General features: G+C 37.6%; 1 protein-coding gene across 1 annotated transcript; it reads left to right on the forward strand.

Moving 5' to 3' along the window:
• Positions 1-149: 149 nt before the first annotated feature.
• Positions 150-19,687, forward strand: LOC112055290 (uncharacterized). The gene is made up of 8 exons (XM_024095319.2): positions 150-647; positions 2,490-2,573; positions 7,790-7,929; positions 11,654-11,819; positions 12,698-12,828; positions 13,743-13,880; positions 17,148-17,325; positions 17,845-19,687. The coding sequence occupies exons 2-8, from the start codon at positions 2,511-2,513 to the stop codon at positions 17,980-17,982; spliced, it is 954 nt and encodes a 317-aa protein (XP_023951087.2). The 5' UTR covers positions 150-647; positions 2,490-2,510; the 3' UTR covers positions 17,983-19,687.
• Positions 19,688-20,137: the final 450 nt, after the last annotated feature.

Genomic DNA, 20,137 nt, shown 5'->3' on the forward strand with positions numbered 1-20,137 from the left:
TTTTAAATTGATGATAATTCTAATATTTCTTTCTTGGCCTAGCGACTTATAACGACTTAAAATACGTTATTCTACAACCACTCTGAGGCAATTGGAGGCAATTTTCATCGAATAAAAAAATTGGTAAATTTATTCATTGTCAACGTGTATGATTTCAAAAAAATCTGAATCTTCAGATAAAGATGTAGTATTTTGTCTGTATTAAATATAGACTTTTGAAACATATGACAGCATATTATTTCTAAATTATTATAAATTTATATTTTTTAGGGGGACAACTCAACAATTAAGGCGATTTTAGGGGTTTTTGACACCAACTTTAGGGATAAATATTTTGGAGAGTTGGTAACACTGGGTCGTGGATCCGCGGTTGGATTGAATAATTTAATTGGCTAAATTAAAATTAATTAAATAAAATACCTAATTTATTTTCTAGCTAGCGCAATTCTTAGACATTGTTAAATAAACGAGAATAACTTAAAATTTAACACATCTTCGTTTGTGTATTCAAACAGTTATTTTAATTGATAGCAATAGAAATAGAAAACCATTTTAATTAACGTGAAAATGCGTTACTGAAACCATTTGCTCTCGTCTAATGAACTATTTCTAACTACAAAGTCCACATTGCTGTGTTAATTTAGAGGGTAAGTTGATTTTTCGATATAAATTAATATTTTTCAATTGTTATTTTAACGCAGGTTTGAGTTAATGTCAGAAATATAAACTGAGCTGTCTGACGAAGTATAAATCGTAAACAATATTTTTAAATAACAAGAGATGTTTATACTTATGAAGTAATAAAGCTAAAAGCGTCTAATAAGTAATAAGTTTGTTGGCTGTTTCCAATGGGTACAAGCTTGGCATCAATAACAAAACTACAATGTAACAAGTTACTTTGTTACGACAAATCACGTGTTGTACACCATAATATATGGAATACATTGTATACTGATTGAATTTGATAATAGAATATTATTTAATCTCTACTTAAAATAAATCTGTAGAGAGATCAATTCTGTACATGAAATATATATGCAAAATAACTATCAGGGGGTGATTAGTGATCGATACTGATGCCAAAAATGCAATCAGTAAAATTTTTGTCTGTCTGTATGTTTGTTATAGAGACAAAAACTACTCGACGGATTTTAACAAAACTTGACAACAACTCCATACTCCTGGGCAGGTCTTAGTATACTTTTCATCACGCTATGATCAATAGGAGCAGAGCAGTGAAGGGAAATGTTGGGAAAACGGGAGAATTTACTCCATTTTTACAGCAATACTGTAAGGGCTGGATTAAAGAGGTCTAAGGGTGGACAAAGTCGCAGGTGTCCGCTAAATAGATAAGCTAGTACTTAATATAACTGCTTCATAGTTAATTGGTTCAGTGTTAAGCCTAGGTGGCTTTTAGTCATGAGGTTCTGAGTTCTTAATTAGTTTAAAATTATGTTTAATTTAACTTATATAAAATATAAAATTGTTCTAAACTTAACTACTTAATTAAAACTATTATATTATAATAAGCATTGATTTATACCCTAATTTTTAATAGTTTTAATAAACAGTCTAAATTGAGTTTGATTTAAGGTCATTGTGTTGATAAAAATGGACCTCCTCTAAGGGCCAGTCAGGCCTTGGTTTTATAACCATTCCAGTGGCAGAAAATGACATGCATTACATGAAGCTAATCTTACCTGTCAGATGCAAAGTTCTGTGAAAAGCTTTAATAATTGCTCATGTCCAGCCAAATTTGGTAATATCACCTGGCAATACAAAAAGAAAAGAGTTGAGTAGTATGACACAAATATCTTAGTATTCCATGGATAAACCGTGACAGTGCCAAGCTCATAATGTGGTAAATAGACAAACTCAGAGCAGAATCCTGGACTTGTAACCAATGGATGTAGAGTTAAGGAATTCATTGACAATAGATTGAGACTTCCCTCCTCCACTGTTGTCTCCCTGCCCAGCTAAATTTGGTAGACCCTACTACAGCAGCTTTGGGTACCCATTCTAATAAGAATTGCTTCAGCTCTAGGGAGGCCAAGGTTTTTAAGCAAGTTATACAGAGATGTTGCCTGTTGCACCTATAAAATTACCACAACACAAAAAGTGCTTAATTGAATGTCTTTCAATTCAAAACATCCTCTTCTATAAAACAATCAATTTATAGTGGAGTGACTAATCACTGACAGATTTAACTGAACATAAAAAAATATATATTTCTTAGTAGATTTAGTTTACAAGCACTTTATTTACTAGTGTCTAAAGCTTGGCTGCTCAGAAATTATGTTTCGCACAGGTTGTGCGAATGGGACAAGCATAATATTCAATTCCAACTGTCTCGTTTTTTTCTCTCTCTCTCATGTCATCTCTTGACATCGCCAACCTATCATAAATACAATTTCTGATCAGCTGGAGTTTAATACATATGTATTTACTTTCTTTGTAGAAGAATTGTAGATCCTTCTCAATTGTTTTAGATTTGCTCCAGTGTCGTTAAAATGAGTTTATTCAAGACAGTGGTAGCAGCTGCTGTCAACAATGGGAAAATTAGCTCTGGAAATGTAAGTACTTTTTTCTTATTCTTTATAAGTTAGCCCTTCTCCAATCTCACCTCAACTTGTTAGGAGTTGTATGAAAATCCACACCCCTTTTGGTTTTTACAGGACTTTGTACTGGAATGCTTAATTGCTTGGTGGTCTTTGCTGGTAAGGTGGTAACTAGCCACCGTCGAAGCCTCTCACCAGCCAAAGTACATTATAAAATGATAGCTTATGGTTTTATTTCTGATGGCAGTTTTAAATGTCAACTGGATGCATTCCCGAAATAAAGGGAGAGTTCAGACAGACAAAATAGGAATGAACAACTTTATACAGGACTGGACCCGGTCAAGCTTTGCTTTGTCTTATGTGCATTTCGTCCCTATCCCTACCCTACCCTACCCTACCCTAGTAGTATGCATACCAATTTTTAGCTTTCTACCTTGAATAGGGAAGTGGGAGGTTAGAAAGCGACAAAAAGAAACCTATATCATTCCATCCTTTTAACTTATCACGTCAATTCCGTTTTGCCGTGAAAGACGGACAAACAAACGAACAGACAGACACATTTTCACATTTATAAATATTATTAGGTATATATAATGGATACGGAACCCTAAAAACATCGATTTCAACCCTATAGTAGGCGTATGATAGTTCTCTATAGGAGGTAAGGTATTCAATACAAGGTGTCGACATTGAACTTGGCCTTCAACTGCCAATTACTATTGATAACTTGCACCTACTTGCAGTAGAAACAACTGCACCATTCACACTGGAATGCACTGCACCCATAAATGGTATATAGAAGAAAAAAGATCTATATTTGCAAATGATATTAAATACTATTATAGATGTGTTACTAGCGCATGAAAAATGAGGGGCTCAAAAGAGGAAATTTATAGTCAACTCAATGTTAGTAGTGGTCAACAACGAAAGTTATTTACGAACTTTGATTATTCACTAAGCTATAACTAAGATTAGTCGCTAAGACTAAGGGGTATGAAATAAAAATAGATAGATATTGGGCGATTCTCACACATACCCGCTAGATACACAGCATAATCGGTCCAGCCGTTTCGGAGGATTTTTATAATAAACATGGCGACACGATCATTTTATATATTGGACTAGAGATACCCATGGATATATACATAAATAAATAATGGAATTATAGACAAAATTGTGCATGTGTCTGCTCAGTTTTGTAGCCTTCGGATTACTTTTTACGGTGATTTTGTAGGGACGTAACCGATCTATAGTATAAAATTATCATTGTATTCACAGTATCAATCGGTCGCTAACTGTACCTAAAAGTTTATCATCACGCAAATTGTTTGCCAGTGGTGGGAATCGAATCCACGGCCTAGGCAGATCTCTAACCACCGCACCAATCGGTTGCCAAGTGTACAAGACATGTTCGTAACCGGCTGTTCTAATCACGCGTACATTGGCTGACCACGTGCATCGTCTGTTGCCAATTGTATAATAAACGTCATTGCTACTTGCTGGTAGTAGATACCTATACTTACTTATGCAGTCCTAGTACCTACTTGCACTGCGCAGTTGCTAAATGCGGTATTTGCATTGAAATATTGGTAGACTGATTATTATTATTTACTACCCGCGTGGTTCCCGTTCCCGTAGGAATATGGGGATAATAAATGGGCTATCTAACACTGAAATAATTTTTCAAATCGGACCAGTAGTTCCTGAGATTAGCGCGTTCAAACTCTTCAGCTTTATAATATTAGTATAGATTCGTATCGTTTGATATAAAACTTTTTTAGAGTAAGTTTAGTTTTTTAACCGACTTCATAAAAGGAGGAGGTTCTAAATTCGACGAGTATGTTTTTTTTTTAATGTTAACATTAAAAAAAACATACTCGTCGAATTACCTCATTACTTCGTCATTTATTTACCATTTAAAAAAATCTTTTTTGAAAGAGATGGTCCCATTTCTTATTTATGAAAATCGGTTTAGTTATTTTCTGTTAAAATCAAAATAATTGAAATTTGTTTGTTTATTTGTTGATAAGTAACAGAAAAAATAATACAACTTCAAAAGTTACTTAGCCGCTTTGGTACACCGGCGAAAATTTTGCGCGAGATTTTTTTTCCTCCAGAAACATTTATTTACATACATTTATGTTTTTAACCAGATCCTTGCTTATATATGTTATCATATTATCATCTCTATATATACTTTTATACGGAAGTATACATAATTCATACATCCCTTTTAACTAACAATATCAAATGTTAATGATAATGAGTCTTTAAAATTTCTAAATAATCCGCAAAAGAGGTATAATGTTCATCTGTTAAAGTTGAGACACTATATACGTATAAACTTTTATAGTCTGGAAATTTCGTTGATAACACTCCCATGGTATGCGGGCGACAGGGGGAAAGACGTGCATCAGTCGTGGGGTTTTCATTCATCGCTACACGCCCCCCGACCCGCGCGGACCATCGGGAGTGTTACAAACGAAGTTGCCAAGTTATACATATAGTGGTATATTTTATTTATGTGGTAATCACCGGTGTCCATGGGGACAAACTTGCAGTCGTCCTCTAGTAAGTAATATTGGTCTGAGAAGTAATATGAACAAAAAGCATTACCTTTTTTGTGGTCGGTTATCAAGATATGTATGTATATCATTAAAATGCAATAAAACTAAATCCAAAATAATGACAAATAAGTAGCAATAAAAAATAATGTCTATTAAAATGCAGTTAAAACATAGTATATTTTTAACCGACTTCAAAAAGGAGGAGGTTCTCAATTCGGTCGGTATTTTTTTTTTTTTTTTTTTTTTTATGAAGGTTTAAAGTCGATCTGATGATGGAGCCATAAAACAGACGTGGGAACTCCTCGGCGATTCACAGCAGTTACCTTGTGTTTGGCCTTGATTAATTTGTATTAATGAGAACTTTCCACATAGATAGGTTGTGACTGTCATTTAGGGGTTTGGTGATGAAGACCAAGGACAATTAAGGGAACTCCTTAACAGTTTACAGTAACTACCTTGTGTTTGGCCTTGATTAATTCGTATTGCTGAGAACTTTCTACCTATATGAGTTGTGTCTGTTATTAGGGGTCTGATGATGAAGACCAAGGTAAATTAAGGGAACTCCTTAACGATTTACGGTAGCTACCTTGTGCTTGGGCTTGATTAATTTGTATTGCTGAGAATTTTGTACCAAGATGGGTTGTGACTGTCATTAGGGGTCTGATGAAATTTTACACTAAAAATGGAAAAATAATAAAAATTTTAATAAAAAAAATACAACCGACTTCAAAACCTAAAAACGTACCCGCTAAACTAAAAAGTGAAAAATAACATCATAATATGTTCTACCTGCTGATCAGTATGAAGGCGGTGCTTAGCCGGTGTTGTCTTAATTAAAGCCATTTCTGACAGGACCACATGAAACAACACTGTCTGCAAAATCTAAATCTATAAGATGTTCTCACATGGCTTGAATTAATACATCACCGGCTTAGCACCGCCTTCATACTGATCAGCAGGTAGAACATATTATGATGTTATTTTTCACTTTTTAGTTTAGCGGGTACGTTTTTAGGTTTTGAAGTCGGTTGTATTTTTTTTATTAAAATTTTTATTATTTATTACTCTCGTAAGTAGCGTTCGTGTTATAAGTATAGCTAAATATGGCGGAGGTATAAAGTTCATTGTCAAACTAATGAGTCAACTAAACGGCGCACGCCATTGTTAGAACTACTCAGCGCCATTTAATATCTATGATATTAATAGGTATATAGGTATCGGTACATCTATATTTACGAGTATACTTATATTGTAGCCGTGATAGCCCAGTGGATACGACCTCTGCCCCCGATTCCGGAGGGTGTGGGTTCGAATCCGGTCCGGGGCATGCACCTCCAACTTTTCAGTTGTGTGCATTTTAAGAAATAAAATATCACGTGTTTCAAACGGTGAAGGAAAACATCGTGAGGAAACCTGCATACCAGAGAATTTCCTTAATTCTCTGCGTGTGTGAAGTCTGCCAATCCGAATTGGGCCAGCGTGGTGGACTATTGACCTAACCCCTCTCATTCTGAGAGGAGACTCGAGCTCAGCAGTGAGCCGAATATGGGTTGATAATGTTATACTAGCGGACGTCCGCGACTTCATCCGCGTGAAACCTACCCCTACCCTACTCCCACCCTACCATACCTCTACCCTACCCCTACCCTAAGTATCCGGCGTCCGTCTCCTGCTTCTAAGCTATCTCCACCAATTTTCTATTTTTTTCATATTTGTCCAGTCGTTCTTAATTTATAAGTAGTGTAACTAACACGGCATTATTCTATACTTCTACAAATACCTACCCTACCCCTGCAATGCTTTTACCCTACACCTACTCTACCAACAGCGAAGACTGAAATTTTCTCGTAGTTTTTGGCTGATTATGTTAAATTAATTAATTGATTAATTACATTCCATTATGCAAATATTTAAATAACTCAAGTTTGATGATAGCTATTTAATTTTTCTTTTCAATATGTGTAATGTTTTCACACATATCATCATCATCATCATCATCATTGTCAGCCGATGGACGTCCGCCGCTGCTCTTGCATGGACTTCCAAACAAAACGGTCTCGAGCCGCCAGCATCCAGCGGCTCCCTGCAACCCGCTTGATGTCTTCGGTCCACCTAGTGGGGGGTCGACCAACACTGCGCTTTCCGGTGCGGAATCGCCATTCCAGCGGATTTGGTCGCTAACTATGGGCCTAATAAGAAGGCTCAAAGTCACTCAGCGGGCGATGGAGCGAGCTATGCTTGGGGTTTCTCTGCGTGATCGAATCAGAAATGAGGAGATCCGCAGACGAACTAAAGTCACTGATATAGCTCAGCGAGTCGCGAAGCTGAAGTGGCAGTTGGCAGGCCACATAGTTCGAAGAGCCGATGGACGTTGGGGTCCCAAGGTGCTGGAATGGCGACCCCGCACCGGAAAGCGCAGTGTTGGTCGACCGCCCACTAGGTGGACAGAAGACATCAAGCGGGTTGCAGGGAACCGCTGGATGCTCGCGGCTCGAGACCGTTTGTTTGGAAGTCCATGCAAGAGGCATATGTCCAGCAGTGGACGTCCATCGGCTGACAATGATGATGATGAGTAGTAGATATTTTTTTGAATTTGCTGGGTGGTTTCAGTCTCTACTTTCATTAGCCAAACTCTAACATAATTGTTGCTCGTTATCCCACCAGCTGCGCCTGCGTCCCCTGCTGTCGTGCGCGCCGGTCGCGCTGGCGTGGGACCGCGGCGCGCACGCGCAGGACGTCACCAAGAACATCCAGTACATCACCAACGAGAAGATCAAGCTCAACACAGACCCCAAGACCATGAAGTAAGTGTATTTCTAGCAGACAATCTCCTCCTAACAAGTTTGTCCGATTCCATCTTAGATTGCATCATCACTTACCATCAGGTGAGATTGTAGTCAAGGGCTAACTTGTAAAGAATATAACAAAAAAAAGACTCAGAAGTGGGATTACAAGAATAAGAAAACCAATGCCTACTACTAACTCAGTAGTTTCATAATATTTGTGAGAACAACTTAATTAATTAATCAAACTGTAACCAAAATTTTGATCAACCCATATTCGGCTCACTGCTGAGTTCGAGTCTCCTCTCAGAATGAGAGGGGTTAGGCCAGTAGTCCAGCTCGCTGGCCCAATGCGGATTGGCAGACTACACACACACATAATTCTCTGGTATGCAGGTTTCCTCACGATGTTTTCCTTCACCGTTTGAGACACGTGATATTTTATTTTTTAAAATGCACACAACTGAAAAGTTGGGAGGTGCATGCCCCGGGCCGGATTCGAACCCACACCCTCCGGAATAGGAGGCAGAGGTCATATCCACTGGGCTATCACGGCTCCCAACGGTAACCAAAATAAGACCCTAGAATGGCAGAGAATGACCTTGAGTGGAAGCACGAACTTGTGATTCTTGTATTTATGGTTCACTCAAGTCATTCTCTCCGCCTATCCCAAGTAACTCATAAAGTCCGCGCGGGCCGGGGGGCGTGTAGCGATGAATAAAAACCCACGACTGATGCACCTCACTTCCCCGCGCAGTCTTTCCCCCTGTCGCCCGCATATCATGGGAGTGTCATCGATGAACTTCCCAATAATCGCGTCTCAAAAAAAATACGTTTTTTTTTATTTAGAAGAATGATAATGAATGAATAAAATATTTAAGACCATTTTAAAACAAAGTGTCAATTAGCCTATTGTAATAGAATGTTTGTCCTATCAAAAACGCAATCTCTGAGCGGCCTTACTTCACTAAAAAAAAAAAAATCAAAAATCATTTATTTCAAGTAGGCTCAGTTTACAAGCACTTTTGACACGTCAGTTGACTATTTGTAAAGATTCTACCACCGGTTCGGAAGGCAGGTTCTGCTGAGAAGATACCGACAAGAAACTCAACAGTTGCTCTTTTGAAAAAGTCATACAGTATTATAATTTACAATTGATAACAATTACTGTTTACATTTCTTATAGTTTTATTTCCTGTGTGAAGGTGGAAGCTGATCCAACGGCCTCCACCAAGCATCTTTATCATTAAGGAACTCATCAATGTTGTAGTACCCTCGACTAAGTAAATAAAAAAACACAGTTAATAGTGCCAACAACAATATGAGATGCTCCATTGTTAGTTGTAACCCAGTAGGCCATCAATAAATGATTACTAAACGCGCATACATCTGCATACCAAGACAGCCTATTTACATATGTCACAATACACATTAAAAACTAATTCATCCGTAGCGATAGTACATTGGTTCTAACTAAAGGGGAATGGCCACCGGCCCATACAACGTCGGCTTAGGTAACCCAGGTATACCCCCATAATAATAATATGATGTATATATAAGTATCTAGTTAAATAGTTGGCTTAGTTAAAGTATGTTTCTTGAAGAAAACCAATTTTTTTTATCACTCTTGACATTTGAAGCTGTATTATTTTTTTGCTGTAACAAACAAGAAAATGAACACACAAATCAATCATAAGTCTTTTAAAACGAAAAAAGAATTTAGAAAATCGGTCCATAAATGACGGAATTATCGCTGGACATACATTAAAAATAAAATAAAAAATCTTAGATTGCATCGTCACTTACCATCAGGTGAGATTGTAATCAAGGGCCAACTTGTTAAGAATAAAAAAAAGAGTACTTACTCTCTATAATATTTGTTTACATAAGTAATAGTTCCTAAAGATGTATTTAATAGTTACAATGTACTTAAATAGGTACAGCAGATGCGTAGATAAGCTAGAACTAGAACGTATTCGACCGGCGTAAGTACGTACATTGTCAAGGTCGCAGTTTATTATTAGAGTTCGTTGCATAGGTGGCAATATATAGCACAAATGTAGAAGGATAATCAGAAATACGGAAATTTATGAAAATTCTAGAATATCTATTACTTATTATCATCATTATTAAAGTCCTGCCGCTCAGGCCTAGTTCGGACTACTTTACTACTCGACTACGAACATCCACCTACGAAATCCAAAAATTGTTCGTACTCGACTAAAATACTAAAGTAGTCTGTACCTACGGCATATTAGAGACTAGCAGACGCCGCGCGGTTTTACCCGCGTGGTTCCCGTTCCCGTAGGAATACCGGGATAAAATATAGCCTATAGCCTTCCTCGATAAATGGGCTATCTAACCCTGAAAGAATTTTTCAAATCGGACCAGTAGTTCCTGAGATTAGCGCGTTCAATCAAACAAACAAACAAACTCTTCAGCTTTATAATATTAGTATAGATTGCGTGTCTGACTGGTCGTGATCGAATAGGACAAACTTATTCAATTACAATTGCGTCGTTATTTTGTCTCATCATTACAAAGACAAACAGTTGGCATAACCTTCAAACAGCGCAGTTCAAGAACCTTGTACGCGATTTTTTTAAAATTTTCGTCAATTAATTATGTAAAGAAATCGAGTTTATTTGTCAAAAGTACCAACCCTAGTGGATTATTGTAGTTATGTACATACAGTTAAGATTAGTTTCAATGTAACACCGCGGACTTTGCTCACTTGTAATATAGATAATGGTATGGTGGGCATTTACAAAACACCAGTGAACAGTAAAGTCCTTTGCCCTCCAGAAACTCCAGAAAGTTCAAGGTCACTGCTAACATTTAATGGTTCCTTTGATGTTTAACAACAAAACCACCTGAGGCGTTCGTTTGAATTTGGCCGATACGCTTCCGCGTATATCGATACAGTGGCGTTTGGGATCGGCTTCGATCATAACCATAAGCAATTATAGGTGATTATGCCCTGTACGTTTTCGGGGTCGCTTGCCCATGATGAGGATTCGGATATCGACATTTAGCACAAGTTCACACAGTCCAAAGCAAACTAATTGTTGGTGATTATGCCCTCTAATTGCTCGGGAACGCTTGTATTCCTGCATCATGATATACGAGAGTCATTAGATATCGATATTTATCATCATTGGACATAGTCGAAAGCACACTTGTAGGTAAAAATAACTAAATAATTCATGGTTGAATAACTGATGAGTTTCTTGTTGGCTCTTTTCACAAGAATCTGCATCCCGCCACAATCTAAGTACAGTAACTTCAAGCAGAGAAACTTTTCAAAAGTGCTTGTAAACTAAACCTACCTACCTTACTTAATATGCATGGATTTGAATTGTGGTTTAAGTTAAAGACGTTGGCCTCTCTAGAACAGCAGCAAGTTCTATATTAGAACGTGTATCCAAAGCTGCTTTAGTAGTATCTTACCAAATTTGGCTAAGCAGGGAGAACAACACGAGCGGAGAAGGGGGAATGTTAATCTATTGTCAAGGATTCCTTAGCCCTACATTCATTGGTCAAAAGTCCTGGACTTTACTCGGAGTTTTTCTCTCTGCCACGCGATGGATCCGGCACCCGCACGGTTAATCCATGGATTGCCAAGATATTCGTAACCTACAAGAAAGAAATGGATGTAATCCTTGCCAATGTTGGGCAAAGAGACAATGTTACTACTGTCTCAATAAAGGCTTTTATTATTATTCAAAGTGACGTCGTTCCGTAGGTTAGACAAACAGCTGAACAGACCGACATGCGTGATGATCAACTGGCTGCTGGCGCGACAGAAGCACGTGATGAAGTACGCGAACCTGTACTTGGAGCAGGGCTTCGACGTGGTCTCCGTGTCGTGCACGCCGTGGCAGCTCATGTGGCCGCTGAAGGGCTCCCAGGTAAGCTAAATATGGATGCCCTTTGAAAGAACTTCGTCCCTCTCTGATCTTTCAAGCTGTTTTTGCTGATAGAAGTCCTTTGATAACGCCCTAGGAAAAAAAGTTTTGTCCCCTCTGATCTTTCGAGGCCTGGGGTTTGTTTATAGAGGTTCGCTTAAACCAGTGACGAGGTCTTAGCTTTTCGACTTTATGATCTTGACTTGGATGGTTGTCACTGAAGTATTACGGTATAATTACGACACAAGACTAGATGATTTCACTTCTGTCTGAGGGTTGGCTGGAAATGTATATCTGGTTTTAAGTAGTAGATCTTATTTTTAAGAACACCCTAAGAAAGACATTATGCCCCCTCCACTCTTTTGAGCTATACAGTTTTCCAATGGAAGTTCCGAGTTTGCCTAAACTAGTAATGAGGTCTTAGTTATCTTTTCTACTTTATGACCTTGTCTTGGTCGGTCATTAATCATCATTGAAGTATAACAGCACAATTGCGACACAAGACTAGATGTTTTCACTTCTCTCTGATGGTTAGCTGGAAATATCCATTGTGGTTTTTAAGGACGTCCTTAGAAAGACATGTTGCCGCCCTTCGATCTTTTAAATTTTATGGTTTGCTGATAGATGTTCCGATTTCACCGAAACCAGTGATGAGGTCTTAGTTATCTTCCCAATTTATGATCTTGACTAGATCAGTCGTCACTGAATTGTAACGGCACAATGACAACACAAGAATAGACGTAAGAAACTCCTCTGTTATTGTAAACTATGTGTGTTTGCTGATAAGAAAAGAGAAGATCTTGACTTGGTCGCTCGTCACTGCAGTATTAAGACACAAGACTATAGATGTTTCGATGTAAGAAGTCTCTCTGGTGTTTCAGTTGGTGGCAGCGGACCTGGTGAAGTTCCTTGCAGCCAACGAGAGCGAGCATCCCTTGGTGCTGCACGGCTTCTCCGTGGGCGGCTACATCTGGGGCGAGGTGTGCGCCCATGTCATGGACAATAAACAGCTGTGAGTGTTTTGGTTCACCAAATGTATAAAATGGAAAATATCTATCTGATCACTTCGAGTATAACAATGCCAGATTTAAGATAACTAACCGACAGACAATTTGGCTGATAGCTTAGCAACTTTTTTCGTAAAGCCGGATTTATATTTGACGTGTTGTCGTGACGCATCACAACAGAATCGGTATCATACATTTTGTATGCGGAACATCAGACAAGTATAAATCCGGCTTAACACTCCCGATGGGACACGCGAGCTAGGGAGCGTGTGGTGATGAATGAAAAACCGACGACTGATGCACCTCACTTCCCCGCACGCACGATTTCACACCCGCACAGTCATTCCCCTCGTCGTCCGCATATCATGGGAGTGTCATCAAGGTACTTACCAGACTATAGTCCATAGGTACAGGTAGGTCTAATTAACCTAATTAGTCTTAAGACTAGCGGTCGTAAAGTTTTTTCACCATCCTATCCCCACCGCCCATTTATTGATCGCCATTTTAGTGTTAGTTTTAGTAGTATTTTTATGTGTCGTTATTAACCCATATACGGCTCACTGCTGAGCTCGAGTCTCCTCTCAGAATGACAGGGGTTAGGCCAATAGTCCACCACGCTGGCCCAATGCGGATTGGCAGACTTGACACACGCAGAGAATTAAGAAATTCTCTGGTATGCAGGTTTCCTCACGATGTTTTCCTTCACCGTTTGAAACACTTAATATTTAATTTCTTAAAATGCACATAAATGAATAGTTGGAGGTACATGCCCCGTACCGGATTCGAACCTACATCTTCCGAAATCGGAGGCAGAGGTCATATCCACTGAGCTATCACGGCTTTTTGTGTGTATATTCTTAATATTTGGCAGGACAGAGTTTTCAGTCAGTATTTCATACTATTGTATACAAATGTCCAGGTACCAGCCGGTGATAGACCGCGTGGCCGCCCAGGTGTGGGACTCCGCCGCCGACATCACGGAGATCACCATCGGCGTGCCGGCCGCCGTCTTCCCCAAGAACAAGATCATGAGGAAGACCCTCAAGGCATATATGGAGTAAGTGTCAGTTTCTTATACCTATTTTCATAATTTTCCACAAATAGAAGCTGAATTCCTCAAATTGGTGAAAAAAAGTACCCAAACGTAGACGGACGTACAGACGTCAATACAAACGTTATCTGATATAGCGCCCCAAGGCTGATAGTTTCTTATCTGAACTATCATTTGTAACAGTTTTAAGGTACTCATAAGGTCATAGATATTATAATATTCTCGTGTTGTACAGAACGGGACGATTTCTTGACGTTATCGCGTGTAGAATATAATTTATATTTGGTAAATCTTGAAAAATGCAACAAGAGTAAATAAAAAAAAAAATAATTAAATATTGATTATTTTTATTAATTGATTATGAAACACTTAGGTTTGGATCGTGCCGCGATGCAAGAACCAGCTTATGACTAAGGGCCCCGTATGGGTTCGAAACTAGTCGGGCATACTCCGACGTAATATCACGTGAGTTTTAGCCGTGTTTCATAATCAATTAATATGAATAACACTCACGATAGTTTAAATTCTAAAATTGATTATTTTGCTTATACCATAGAATACTATATTTTATTTAAGAATACTATATTTTTTTATACCTAAATCTGAAAATACTGTATTTTTCTGGTAAAAGTTTGGCAAATATTCGCAGTTGTCAATGAATACAAATAAGTCCGTTTGGCTTTTAAATATAAGTCGAAAACTCTACGAGTGTAACTTGAATTGTTTGGCGTCTCCTTTGAAGTTTGACTTTAATACAATATTTAAGTTCAGCAAATAGAACCTCTATCAGCCTTATTTACATGACATTGACTAGAAACTTTAAACGTCAAATTTATTTAAAGTAAAGTGAACTTTAAACAGATGTGATTAATTCCACTTTGAAGATAATTGAGGTTTAAATCCTAAACCATGTTTATGAATATGGGGGTAAACGTTTCAAATAAAATCCATCCTTTTACTTATCTGCCGAATAACTCTGACAATTACTGACTTGTACAAAACTTTATCAACCAATTCGGTAAGCTAGAATTTTCCATTACTTGTACAGACTAGACTGATTTAATCTAAGTGTTATCGAGCGATATAGTTGGGATTATGACATTGATATTGATTTACGATTGCAGCTATTCTGATGTAATGTATCGGACATCTTTAGGTCATTAAGTCAATGATAATACCAACATTTTGAATATAAATAACATGGAACGGCCAAGTGCGAACCGGATTCGCTCAACATGAGTTACAATGGGTAAATAGTAATTAACACAATCATCATTATCAACCCATATTCGGCTCACTGCTGAGTTCGAGTCTCCTCTCAGAATGAGAGGGGTTAGGCCAATAATCCGCCACGCTGGCCCAATGCGGATTGGCAGACTTCACAGACGCAGAGAATTAAGAAAATTCTGCAGGTTTCCTCACGATGTTTTCCTTCACCGTTTGAGACACGTGATATTTAATTTCATAAAATGCACACAACTGAAACTGAAAAGTTGGAGATGCAAGCCCCGGACCGGATTCGAACCCACACCTTCCGGAATCGGAAGCAGAGATCATATCCACTGGGCTATCACGGCTCTTATTAACACAATACCCCGGCCAAAATAGACATTCACCCTTGCATAAATTTTGAAGAAAGTTTATATGAGGCTTAAAAGCATAATTACAGTCATTGTCCTCATCGATCTCAAGATCTAAGGCATTGCAGATTATTATTAACAAACAGATTAATAAATCGGTATTATTTTTAACTTGCGTTACTAAGAAAAAAATTGTATTTATATTTTTTTCTCAATTCGTTTTTTTTTCTTCAATCGTATAGTTTAGGGGTTTATTATTTACCTTTTGAGCATCCGAAAAAGGGACACTATTAATTATTATTATTAACAAACACACAAAGTCACGGGCGTCGGCTAAAGGCCGTGAAAGAAAAAGAAAATTCGGTTTTTCTCAAATCCCATGGGAACCGTGGATTTTTTTGAATGATTACAGGATAAGTAGTCTGTGTAATCCAGGGTACTATCTACCTTCTTTCCAAATTTCTGCCAAATTCATTCAATAGTTTTTGTCTGAAAGAGTAACAAACTTCCATACAAACATATCCGTATTTTTATCAACATAACATTATTTTCACCGATTTCAAAAAAGGAGAGGGTGTTTATACACTTAATTACGAAGGAACCCTAAAAAATTGTGTAATCGTAAGTTAAAATCGATGACATTATGTCTTCGTTCTTACCAGACACGTGTTTCCAAAGTGACCTATGATTCATCATTTTCATTGATAAATCGCAGACAAAATAGTGATCACTCTAGACTCGAGTGTACATCCGATGTTTATTAATATTTTTAGGGTTCTGCAATCAACAAGGAACCCTTGGGGATTTGTTATGTCGGGCCATCCGTCTAAGGTTTATCAAAGAAACTATAAGTACTAAAAAGGTGTAATACATTTCATTGATAAATAAATTCTTGGAAAATACCAAACCTCTGTTACATGCAAAGTGGGGATGAATTTTTGATTATTCGTTTATCTCACAGAGTGGTATATTGTCTTTAAATATTTTTGTGAGGTGTGTTAAACACAATTTTTCAATTTTGAAATCTGTTTATGGTTTAGTAAATTTTTGAAATAAAACCTCTTTCTTGGTTGTTATTTTAAACTACCAGTAGATGGCGTTTTTAGGGAACTTTGAAACAATCCCATTTTGTACACTTCAAGAACCGTTTGCGATACAGTTATGCTGAGGGTTGATAGATAGTTATGCTGAGGGTTGATAGACATTTAATGACCCCAACTTGTTTAAATAGCAATAGCAACGTTAAACCAGCCGAACGTCGCTAGTCAATTAGTTATTAATGAATTTGAGGTTTGGTCAGTTTAACCATGAGTTCACTAATTTATGACACACATGCTGACTAGAAATGTTTTGCAGACTTATAACCCATCTGTTTGTTTCGACAACTATTATCTATTACTATATTACTAGCGGTCTCGGTCAAGCTTCGCTTTGACTTATGTGCACTTCTACCCCTACACTACTCTACACCTACCCTACATTTACCCCTTGACTCTTAAACGTTTGTATGGGAAATAGAAAAGGATCTTTTTTATGGTTTTCCCGACAATTATTCTATTTTTTTTAACCTTTTAAACCTTCCCTATACCTCCAAGATAACACAAATCCGTTCAGCCGTTCTCGAGTTTTAGCGAGACTAACGAACAGCAATTCATTTTATTTAAATAGAAGATGAAAAATATGATCTTTACAGATACCACATGAAGACGTTCCACGACGCGGCGACCGTGCACTACATCCGGTCGTCGCAGCTGTTCCACACCAACCCGTGCCACGCGCCCGCGCTGTTCCTGCTGTCCAGCAGCGACCCGGTGGGCGCCGAGCGCAGCAACCGCAGCGTCTACGACTCCTGGCTCAAGATGGGGATGAAGGTAATATCTTTACTACAATGTAAAAAAATGCCCTTTCCACCCTTATATCCGAAACTATTAAAATTTAAAAAAATCAAGTCGACGTTAGACCGCACGGCTAAAATAAAACTTCTTTCAAAAATAAAGCGCCATCTATGATGCTCAGACATAACTGCATCGCAACAGCTTGAAGTATACAAACAGGGTTTGTTTCAAAGTTCTCTAATAACGCCATCTACTGGTAGTGTAAATTAGCAAACAGTGTTTCACTATGCCTGTAGATGGCAGCACGCATCGCTGTATTACAATTCTTAACGCATTGCTACTTACTCCACAGGTAAAAGCGTGCGTAAAGAAGTTTTACTTCAAAAATTCATTCTCCATTTTTTTATTACGGGAAGAACTTATAAAAAGCCTCCTCAAGCTCAGGCCCCCTGAGCTTGAGGGCCCCGGGGCATCCCACCTCCTAGCCCTTGGGTAACTACACCATTGGACCATTCTATAAAGACCAGTTTTTAATTAATATTGTTATATTTCCAGTGCACATGGCAGTGCTGGGACCGCTCCCCCCACGTCCAGCACTTCACGAAGCACCGCGACGAGTACGTGGCGCTAGTACGCGCACACCTGCGCGACAACGTGCTCGCGCTGCGGGAGAGGACTCGAGCGCGCGCTTAGCGACGCGGCAGAGGACTTTCCTCTTTACAATAGATGTTCGGTTGCAATCTTATGACGTCACGGAAGTAAAATCGGCGCGGGGAACTAAGACGCTGCCGCTGCCCCCCCCCCCCCCCCCCTAACGTTACCGCTGACACCGAAAATCATGTGTTCCGAAACGTAATAAAGATTGCACCGTACTACTAACTAGCTTAAACTTGCGTTCTTTTGGTGCCTATTCGTTTGACAATATAGGTTGGTTGCTAAATGCTGACACGCAATAATATTTTTACACAACAATAGATATTGTAAAAAAAGATATTTGAACAATATTCAAGCTTTAGCATATAATCCTGCACCCAATACGGATTGTTCAATTTGGGAATTTCGGACCATCCATTCATCTGTTCTTCGAACTCGTATTTCTTTGGTGTCTATTCGATTGAAGTTGACATAAGAGTACTATTTAAAAAAAAACGTGTGCGTGTCAGGACACTCAACAGTAGTGATAATTTAAACCTGCTGTCGTTAAAGCGAGAGAAAGAGAAGCCAGACAGAGTGGCGCCATAACGGTTACGTTACGAAGCGTTTTACCCTCCCATAAGAAGATTTCACTTCAAATAACGAGTGTGCTTTTTAAACACCACGCTACTGAAGTAAAACTTTTTACAAAAATGAAAAACAAAACGCCATCTATGAGCCATAGGCATAACTGCATCGCAACAGGTTCTTGAAGTATACAAAAAGGGATTGTTTCAAAGTTCTCTAAGAACGCCATCTAGTGGTATTTTAATATAACACTGTTCACTATGCCTGTAGATGACAGCACACATCTTAAAAAACTCAACCCATTACACTTTTCGTAATGCATTCACCAATTTCTTCCCAGCGTGCGAAAAAGTCCCTTTTCATGAAATCACAGATTGAAGGAAAACTGATGTAGAAATTGAATTAATTTTATTGAGGTGTTTTCTAAAATAAATTAACATTGATAAGTAACAAAAACAGCGAATTTTTAACATATACTTGTTGAGGCCTAAATAAAAAACAAATGTATCGAGAATGTAATATATTTATTTACTTTTATAATCTTTTCCTTTTTTTTAAACAAACAAATCCACCAGTTTAATCTTTTATTATCGGCAAAAGTACAATATAAAAACGCAAGTCTACACAGTTCCTATTAAGCTAAAGATTTGCTAAAGTTATTATAAAATATTTAAGTTATTTTTAAACCCCACGGTAAATATTTATATTGCAATGTAAATTATTTGTCCAATACGTAATTGCGCATCGGGCCAAATGAAAATTCTGCAAAGTCTAGGATTCGATTTTCATCCGTTGCTCTTTTTATCAGCGATGTTTAAAAGAAATAAAGTATAAAAAAAAGCATTTAATGTGGCTAAAAAATAACGAATAATCCAACTGGTACTCGTAATTACATGCAAGTAGTTTTCAAATTTAAAATGCACTTTCAGATGAAAGGGAGTTTTTATTTTTTTGAAAAATTCACAAAGAGGAAGTCGCAAATTCAAAATGGCACCAATCAGACCAAAATAGTTATAAAAAATTTAATTGTTATTAAGTGTAATAGGTAAAATAAAATAAGATTTTATGCACATTCAAGCAATGACTGAATTATTAGTGTAAGTCTGTATGAAATGTAAGAGTTTTTGAAATATAGTCTAATGTATTTTTTTTATTATATTAAAAATACTTCGAAATTGTTTTTGTTTTCTTTTAAAATGTTATAAAAGCATAGATAAGGTTGTACTTTCAACAAAAATGTGTTAAATATCTCTTTACACTTGCTTACCATGGAAGGTTATTGAAAATGGACGCATGATCGATGAATTGCTAAATAGGTTAGTAAAGATGCTTCGAGTTAGATTGATATTGTAACTTTACACAGGAAGTAAAAGTAATAATATCTAATCTATACTTATAATAAATCTGTAGAGAGGTCAATTCTGTACATGAAATATATTTCCAAAATAACTATCTGGGGGTGATTAGTGATCGATACTGATGCCAAAAATGTGTTAAATTTTTGTCTGCCTGTATGTTCGTTATAGAAACAAAAACTACTCTATGGATTTTAACGAAAATTGGTACTGGTACGTATTGTTCTACATACTCCTGGGCAGGTTATAGTATACTTTTAACCACGCTACAA

This window comes from Bicyclus anynana, chromosome 23 (assembly GCF_947172395.1).
Source record: "Bicyclus anynana chromosome 23, ilBicAnyn1.1, whole genome shotgun sequence".
Lineage (NCBI taxonomy): Eukaryota > Metazoa > Arthropoda > Insecta > Lepidoptera > Nymphalidae > Bicyclus > Bicyclus anynana.